This window comes from Pagrus pagrus (genome assembly GCF_965226575.1).
Source record: "Pagrus pagrus genome assembly, chromosome: 19".
NCBI classification, from domain to species: Eukaryota; Metazoa; Chordata; class Actinopteri; order Spariformes; family Sparidae; genus Pagrus; species Pagrus pagrus.
Window position 1 is genome coordinate 3023459 of NC_140203.1, and position 9644 is coordinate 3033102.

At 44.5% G+C, this 9644-nt stretch overlaps 1 protein-coding gene across 1 annotated transcript; it reads left to right on the plus strand.

The window, feature by feature from the left end:
- The first annotated feature begins 741 nt into the window (after window positions 1–741).
- ckmt2a (creatine kinase, mitochondrial 2a (sarcomeric)) lies at window positions 742–8560 on the plus strand. The gene is made up of 10 exons (XM_084382975.1): window positions 742–883; window positions 3500–3689; window positions 4788–4986; window positions 5164–5259; window positions 5366–5587; window positions 6372–6457; window positions 6822–6945; window positions 7363–7497; window positions 7811–7936; window positions 8195–8560. Exons 2-10 carry the CDS (start codon window positions 3541–3543, stop codon window positions 8309–8311), a joined length of 1254 nt encoding a protein of 417 aa, XP_084239101.1. The 5' UTR covers window positions 742–883; window positions 3500–3540; the 3' UTR covers window positions 8312–8560.
- Window positions 8561–9644: the final 1084 nt, after the last annotated feature.

Genomic DNA, 9644 nt, shown 5'->3' on the forward strand with positions numbered 1-9644 from the left:
AACTGGAAAAAACTCAAGTTGACTTAAAGAAGAAGGAGAAGAAGAAGAGGGAGAAGAGAGTAGAAGGAGTAGAAGTAGTAGAAGAAGAAGAGGAAGAAGAGTAAAGAAGAAGAGAGTAGGAGAAGAGAGTAGAAGAAGAGAGTAGAAGGAGAGTAGTAGAAGAAGAAGAAGAAGGGAGTAGAAGAAGAGAGTAGAAGAATAAGGAGAAGAGAGTAGAAGCCGTTTCACAGGGAGCTTTAATCTCTCTTGTGTCACTTGACTTCCTCCTTTGCTGCTGCAATGATCACTGTGGCCACTAGAGGTCGCTGCCTGACAAATGTAAATATGGTTCGCAACAAGCGTCCTACACGGTCGATCTATACGGCCTTTTTTCCGATGAGGACGGGCTGGAAAAAACAACATACAAGCAAATACAGAAATGTTCTCAAAATAACAAAAAACACAGTAACGCCAGAGAAACGCTGCTAGTTACACAAAACAAGACTACGCTGCAGAAGAAGTTTCAGAGACACTATTTCTATTTGTGTTTCTTAAGTTGCTGTGTGTGAAGCTCTCAGTGTGTAAGTGGAGTAATAAGGAAGTGTGTGTATGTGTGTGTGTGTGTGTGTGTGTGTGTGTGGCTGTAGGTGAAAATATCAAGGTCAAGCTGGACAGTGATATCGGACTCCTCTGGTCGTAGTTAATCATGGCTCAACATGAGCGGTCTGCGCCGTCGTGGCTCGCGCCGGTGGCCCTCAATTGGTTTATCGAGGTTTGCCTCTGAACTTATGATTGGCCTCCAGTTTTTAATCCCACTCGAGGGGGTGGAGCCCCCTGAGAGAGGAGAGTGAAAAGCTCTTAAAGAAGAGACCTTCAGCAAGAAGGCAGAGCAGCTTTCCTACAGGTACTGTACCTCCTTTCCTTTATTTCTCTTGTAGAGAGGCTCAGTTAGCTTCTGGTAGTTAGACAGGCATCTGAAACTGTTAAATCATTTGTACAGCATCGGAGCTACAAGCTTTAATTTGATATACTCTTTTTCTGACATTTACAGTTAATCTGAGGGGTTTACCTGTGAGTGCATGTTTCAAAAAGTTAAAATATATCAAACAGGAGAGGTAGACGGAGGCTTGATGCAGGATGTGATGACTTTAATGTGATACGAAGCTGAACAAACTCGACAACGAGGGAGATAAGATTAAGAGAAAGTCTAACTTCGCAGTCAAAAATCCCCCTGAGAATCTTTCTGGTGCACTTTGTGAACATATATATTTTTTACAACTTTCCTAAATGTTTTATGTGAAACACCTGATGAAGTGTTAACTCTCCCGTGTCCTCTGGAGAGGACGAAGCTGCACGTAGACTCCAGAGTTAAAAGGTCAGGCTGCTCAGGGGAGGGGGAGGCTGATCCGAGGTCGGTAGTGGTTTTGTTTTAATCCTGACCATAAGACCATGTGATCTGATCCAGTGTCAGTCAGCAGCAGAGGCTTTATCGGGCCAGAGCAGAGAATGACCTGGATGTCCACTGGTGTCTAAATTTGACTTTTTCATCCGGAGTAAAAGTCTGTCGATCGATTGTTTCTCCAGTTCTGTCCTTCATATCTGCTGTCCCACATTCTTCACCTGCCCTCGTCCCTGTTTCCATCCCGCCGTCGGTCCTGGCTTCGTGAGAGGTCCGGTCTTGTGACCAGTTCAGAATGTCACTGCGCTGTCAGCCAGAGATGGCTTGTTTCTTGGCACTGGATCCTGGCAGCACAACTGTCCTCCAGTGATCTATTAATAATATTCCCACCGAGTCCAAAGACACTGACCTCCACAGAGTGAGAGGGAAAAAAGAGTCAGTGGGGTAAATTCAGTAGATAAAAGTCATCTGATGTATCAGCTGAGTGCAGGAGACCGATCAGCCATCTCCTCTTTGACCAGGATTAACAGAGTCCTGATGGTCCTCACAGCTTCCCTCTATATTAAGACACAGTCTCTGTGAAGGACGAGCTAAAACTTGACCTTCCAGTCACAAAACTTACATTAAGGTTTTAAATTTAACATCTTAAATCTATTCAGACGATATTTAACATGTTACAACGTCTGTAAAAGTCTTTCCTGCGAGCTTAACACAGACGTCTGCAGGTATGAGACCATGAAACCAGCCGTCCTGTGGGCGGCAGACTGGTAATGCTAAGAGGCTAAGAGCATCTGCCGCGGCCCCCCGACTGCTCTAAGCTCGTTACTGCATTACACAAAAAGGTGTCTGTGTGAGGGGGGTTGTCAAAGTTGAAGAGGCGAAGAGGAGTTTAACATCCATAGCAGCAGTAGAAGTAGAAGAAAAATACAACACAAGTCAAGAATTATGAATATAAAATAAAAAAATAAAATAAAAAAGTCTTTCAGATTTAAAATTAAAAGACCTAAAAGGAGTTTAAAACAAAGAGGGTGGTATTTGCTAAATATCCACAGGATAAAGTCCAAAAGATAAACATGCAGTCGCAAATATAATAATCTAAATATGTAAAGAAGTACCTAAAGGGCATAAATGACTTCTTTTAAAAGTTAAATTCACCCATATGAATCCTCCCTGAGTAAAAATGTCTGATAGTAAATGTACTTAAGTGCCAAAAGTACAAGTAAAAGTAAATTATATATCTATGAACTGTATTGTTTGGGCCGACTGATCCAATATTCAGCATTTTTCTGATTATCTGAATCAGTGTTTCCTCCAATTGTCTGATTGCTGATAATATAAATTAATTTTAAAAATGTCCTACTTGGCAGCAGCAGCATGTAATCTGCAGAGTAACCAGTAACTAAAGTTTTTAAATAAATGTAGTGAAGTAAAAAGTCCAGTATTTGTCTGTGGGAGTATAAAGTAGCAGAAACTCCACCTTGTGACCAGCAACATATTAATAAGGACGCCATACCTGAGTACAAGTTTGCAAAAGAAATGAAATGTTTAATTACAAATAATAACAAAAACTAAACAGAATTATGAGTCTGGAGGCCAAAAATGAATAAATGGATGGCGGAAGTCTGGGTCAGCCGTGCAGTGGGCCGCAGGAACCAGAACTTCTCTCCCTAAACTAAGAGAAAATACATAAACTTAAGTAACAAAGCTAAGACAGGACTGATAGACCTCCATCTTCAAAAGACAAAAAAAACACCAACTGAGGACAAAGACGGACTCAAACGCTCTCAGAGCTAGCGAGGCGTCAGGATCAGCTCATGCTCCCACAGAGGAAGGTAAATGTTGTAACACAGCTAACGAGCTAACGTGACGATAGCTCCCTCGACCTCGGACTTTCCGGTTCTCTACTGGCGACACAGTTATTGCTCAAAGTCACAGATCGAGTTCACTACAGCTGAAAAACTTTATTTGCTTCTCACATATTTTTAATAATCTACTTGCATCAGATATTCTGTTTGCAGCACTTCCATTGAAATGAATAGGTTTCTCTGAGAGTTGTTGCAGTTTTTAAACGCTCATCAACGTAAATAAAACCGTCTTTTCTCATTTTTTTTTTCTCTCCAGCTCTTTTGCTTCTGACAGAGATTTTCCAAACTAGCGGAAAGATGGCAGGCTCTTTCACCCGTATGATCTCCGGCCGCAACACGAAGGTGCTGTTGGCCGGTTTGGGCGCAGGGACGGTGGCCACCGGCTTCCTGTTGAGCGAGAACAGCTCCTTGGCTGCAGATGTCAAGAAGAAGCTCTATCCTCCCAGGTGAGACGGCATGAAGGCGCAAAATATTACTGATTAGGTGAATTTATGACGATGTGGAGGGTGGTGACCTTGATGAGGCCGAGCTCTATAATTATCGGCCTCAACGACACAGAAACTGACCACGTGCTTCACATTTCAGATGAATGACTCGCTGCTTTGTTTCCACAACTGAAAGGTGACACCAGGACTGTTTGTGAACCCATTCATGTGATTTAAGTTGTCTGATAAGAGCTGTACAGCATCAGTAAACACATTTCAAGGATCAGTGTGACCGTAGGGATTTTTTTATGAAAGAGCACTTGAGGTCACGGCAGCCGCGCTGGCACCGGACTGCAGTATCGCTGACGCTCTCAGGTTTCATCTACGCTACCTTTGACTCACTGACTCTCTCACCTCCTCGTCTTAAACACCATCTCTCTTCATGTACAAGCAGAGTAATGACCAGTGGCTGCACATGAGTCACATGAGCACAAGTATCCCAAAAATCAGGTTTTATTTAAAAGCTTCTGCAAGAACTTTAATTTTTTTGATGGTTCTGGTGGCGCCTGTGGAGAAAAGATGACGATGGTGAAACAAAATAATCTCAATATGCAACATTTCTGCATTTAAATGTCTAAAAATGACATGTGTGTACTGACTTGATCCCAAATGTTTCCAACAATGTTCAAACCAGAGAAATTGTCGTTTTACTCAAGATAACGGCGCCTTTAATTTGGTCGCCTGTGGCTATAATGGCCTTCACGTTGTGAGGCAACAGGATTCACGAGGTACTTTATTTGAATGACGATCTTAACTTAATATTAGACATTGTTTTTGACAATAGCCAGAATAAATAATGGAGATACAGAGTGAAAAAAGCCACATTTCAAGCAACACAATCACCAGAATAAATGTTAGTAAAGTATGTTTCTGCAAGATACGTGTGTCACACTGTAGATATAAAGAAGGTTTAAATACAGAGACAATACATCAAAGAGTAAGTAAACTGTCTTATCTTACTGTAGCAGCTGTTGATGCAAACTGTCACCACTAGCTGGCAGCACAAGCAGGAAACAGCTGTAAAACACCTGCCCCTCTCCCACTCTTCCTCTCCGTCAGCTCCGACTTCCCCGACCTGAGGAAACACAACAACTGCATGGCCTCGTGTCTGACTCCGGCCATTTATGCCAAACTGAGGGACAAGCTCACCCCCAGCAACTGGACCCTGGACCAGTGCATCCAGACTGGAGTGGACAACCCGGGACACCCTTTCATCAAGACGGTGGGCTGCGTGGCTGGTGATGAGGAGAGCTACGAGGTAAGAGAGGTCAAAGGTCACAGTTTGTCATGACCCAACACCCGACATTTGATCTACAGATCAGAAAAGACGCTGTAATTTAAGATAAAAACACTTAACATCTATCGAGGAGGTTAAAACGCAGAGGTCCAAAGATTTGGTTCAGAACTAAACCTCTGACGTTGTTTGTCCCTGCAGGTGTTTGCTGAACTCTTCGACCCCGTCATCAAAGACAGGCACAACGGCTACGACCCCAAAACCATGACGCACCCCACCGACCTGGACTCCTCCAAGGTGTCCGACCCAAACCATCCCTCCAAGATCCCCCCATCCATCCGCTGCTCCAGCTGTTATAAAACAATAACTTAAATCTTTCTGTCTCTCCTGTGTGGACCTCCAGATCACCAATGGCGTGTTTGATGACAACTACGTCCTGTCGTCTCGCGTCCGTACCGGTCGCAGTATCCGCGGGCTGAGCCTGCCCCCGGCCTGCTCGAGGGCCGAGCGTCGTGAGGTGGAGCGGGTGGTGGTGACGGCCCTGGCCGGCCTGAAGGGAGACCTGTCCGGACGCTACTACAGCCTGGGAGACATGACGGACAAGGAGCAGCAGCAGCTCATCGACGTGAGTTTCATTTTGACTCCTGTGATCTGTCATGAATCCTTTTAGTCCGAGGGGATCCTGATTAAAACATCAACAGGACCAAAATATCACAGTACCGGGATGACTTTTCCTTGTCGAATCATTTCATTTGAAGGAATTTACAAGCCTGAAGATGTGAAAGTATCTTTCTTATCCCTTTAACTTTATTGCAACCCTCCTAGTTTAATCTTGTGGTGCCCTTCAGGGGTCCCGAATCCCAGGTTAGGAACCGCTGCTGGGTGCATCGACCCAAACTACAATTAAAACACAAGACATAACAAATGTCAACAAGTTAAAAATCATATTGGAAAGTCCAGAGAAACTATATTTTAAAAGAACGTTGAAAAGCTTTTGTTCTCTCGCCATCCAAGTGTTGGAGGTCGTAGAAATCATCTCGAGGTCGTGTCTGTTCTCTTTCGTTGAGATTTCTGTTCTGATTGTTTCACGCTGCGCCACACAAGGATCACTTCCTGTTCGACAAGCCCGTGTCTCCGTTGCTCACCTCGGCCTTCATGGCCCGAGACTGGCCTGACTCCAGAGGGATCTGGTAAGGCCGACGCAGTTTAGTGAAATCTCATCCCCCGTGCTGTTAGCGCTGCAGATCTGTGAAGTCCTCCCTCACCTTTATCCTCTTCTCTCCACCAAAGAAACAAACAGTTGTCTTTCCCCTAAAGTCCAGAGAAGTCCGTCTACTCCTCCTTAACGTCCTCCTACCTGTTCTCTTCCTCCACCTGTCTCCACCTCCCTTCACCCCTCCCACCTTTAGGACCACTTCTTGTTTGACAAGCCCGTCTCTCCACTGTTGACATGTGCCTTTATGGCCCGAGACTGGCCGGACGCCAGAGGCATCTGGTAGGGTCCATGCCGCTCCTCCTGCATGTCTGCTGTGTGAACATTAACTTCCACATCAGTCGTATATTTATATTATTAACAGTGATATATTTAATATCTTTCTACATCCTCTGACACTAGATAAAATAATTCAGTTATTGCTCTGCCTTCGATGCAAAAATACCAGCAGGATATTGTGTTTGTGCGTCCCGTGTGGTGTGTGTTATTGTACATTACAAATGCATGTGCCTCTCACAACGAGCAGCATGAATATTAAAGTGTCTACGAAATCAGGTCTTTTATGACCGTGAGTCACCTCCTCTAATGAAAAGAGCGTTTCGCCCGGGGAGCTTTTTATTGAGTTCCTTCAGCTGGTTCTCCTCAGGCACAACAATGAGAAGACCTTCCTGATCTGGGTGAACGAGGAGGACCACACCAGAGTCATCTCCATGGAGAAGGGAGGCAACATGAAGAGGGTGTTTGAGAGATTCTGCAGAGGACTCAAGCAGGTACAGTGGAGATCACAGACACGACGCTGATATGCAACCAGATCGCCAGAGTGAAGTTAAAGCTGGACTGCAACTTTCTGTTTGTTTAGGTCGAATTTCCTTCTGTGTTTATGATCTGCTTAAGTTTACGCACAAAAAACACGCGGTTAGGGTCAGGAGAGCATCGTGGTTTGGCTTAAATAGCCAGTTTTGGTCGCTACAAAACAGCTGGAAATGTCTGCAGGTCTCCAGCAGGAAGTCTCCAACTGTCCTTCGTTAGCTGTAATAAAGACATTGATCGACCTTTCCTCGAAAATGTAAACTTGTCCCATTGACATCAGCTGTTCTCTGTGCTTGGTGCTAATTAGCAAATGCATTTTTTCACCCATGACGGTTAGTTTTTCTGGTCATCTCTCTGACCTGTGATTTTCCCCACAGGTGGAGCATCTGATCCAGGAGAGAGGCTGGGAGTTCATGTGGAACGAGCGTCTGGGCTACGTCCTCACATGTCCCTCCAACCTGGGCACCGGCCTCAGGGCGGGAGTGCACGTACGCCTGCCAAAACTCAGCAAGGTAACACACAATCACATATTAATTTATAAGAAGTAAATATTTATGCCTCCTTTTTAAAGATGTACATCTTCAGGAGCCACAGACAGGGTCAGGAAATCAGAGTACTGAGAGACGAACTAGCAGCTTGTTGGTTTTAGTCTTTAATCAAGATGAACTTTATCTCAACTTTAGCCCAAAGTGTTCTCTGTAAACCCTGAAACCAACATGTATCTAATGTCAAATCAATGTTCACTTTTGCATAATGTGCTTTTGGGAATAAACTAACAATCCCTGTGGTCACGACAAGATGTAAATGTTTGAAATCACTCTGCAGGACTCACGTTTCGCCAAAATCCTCGACAACCTGCGGCTGCAGAAGAGAGGCACAGGAGGCGTGGACACAGCCGCCACCGGAGACACCTTTGACATTTCCAACAACGACCGTCTGGGAAAATCTGAGGTGAGGATCCATCAAACACTGACTTTAAAATAAGTTTTGTGTTCTGTTGTTCATAAGGAACTTCTGTGTTGTGCTGGAAGCCGGTCGTTTGTTCACATTAGTTTAGAAATGGAGTCGGCTGACGTTAGCTTATTCTTTAATTTCATCATTTCAACACGACCCATCTTGCAGCCACGCCGATCATCGACATATTTTGGCATGAAGAGTCGGAGCCTCTCCTTCGTTGCAGAAAGTGAACTATGCCGTGTGTGTTTTCAGGTGGAGCTGGTCCAGCTGCTGGTCGACGGGGTCAACTACCTGATCGAGTGTGAGAAGAGGCTGGAGAAGGGACACGACATCAAAGTCCCAGCTCCCATCGTTCAGTTCAGGAAGTAAGAGCCGGGACTCATCGTGCCGTCGGTGTCGGCTCTCAGCTCGGTGCTCCGTCTCACAGTGGAGCCGGCGGACGACCTCAGAACGCCGTCTGTCCACTGCTCCAGAGGACGTCTTTAAGTCCTCCTGCAAACATCACAAATCTTTAGGGCAACCTAATCTTAGACATGAACTGCAGTTAGGGGAGAATTCTACCTCAAGTTAAGGTCTTCACTGTAACCCTGACTTCAATAAAACCAACAATATTAATCACCGACTGTGCCGTCCTTGACTTCACTCGAGCTCTTTTACAGATCCTATCTTCGTGTTCGCAGCCGTCTGTGTCGTCGTGAGTACGCCGACATACCAGAACGAGTCAGATCCGTGGAGTCGTTACCTCACAACTCACAGGACTCAGAAATCAGCCTCATTAACATCACTGACATCGATCGGTCACAACGTCTTCATCTTGTAGCTGATTTGGGTCCTATGGGTAACAAAGTGTGAAGGAGGTGAGATCTCCTAACTAAACTTCTAGCAAGAAACTTCTGAGAGCTACTCTGAGCGAGGAAGAGAGCGAAGCTTTTATCATAGTGAGGAGGCGTGTAGAGAGGTGTGGTTTGTAGTCCTGAAAACCCGGAAATCAGTTCGCGTTTTTGTACGTCCGGTTCCCCTCGTCTCAAAGTCAATGGGTTTCTTGAATGGGTTTTCAGTTAAACGTGTGAAATAAGGTGTGTGGCGACCACAGGCTGAAGATATTTACACGTTTTGTTCTAGGACATGATACATTTTGTCCCACGGTTTAATTATAAAGCTCCTCCGTGTGCTAACAAGCGTCTAAATGAAATACAGAGGTTGAAAAGTCCCATAGGTTTTTTTGTGGAGGGAACCAGAGCGATGCTAACTTCCGGGTTAGCCTGCAAAAATGGTTGATAGTTGTTTGCTTACATGTATTTTCCATGCAGGGAATCCTACTTTTCCACTATTTGATAACAGTGAGGAGTTGGATAATATTCCTTACAGTTGCCAAATATGTCAGTGTTGTGATCAGTTTCATTTCTGCTGTTATATCGTCGTGTTGTGTCAGGGATGTGACCACAAACGTTCTCCCTGCACGATCTAACCCGCAGCCTTTCATTAACATTATTATTAGTGTATATTTCTCCTTCCCCCTTTTGTCTTTCCACCATTTTCTCCTCATCTTGACACTCTTGAGGCTCTCAAAGGTTCTAGTCTTCATTTTAAGCAGACGTTTATGATATTTTATCAGGAAAAACACGTGTTAAGTGTTTAATTTTCATTGATATTGTTATTTACTTTGAACATGGAGCATTTAAGTCGATATGATGTGGACTGA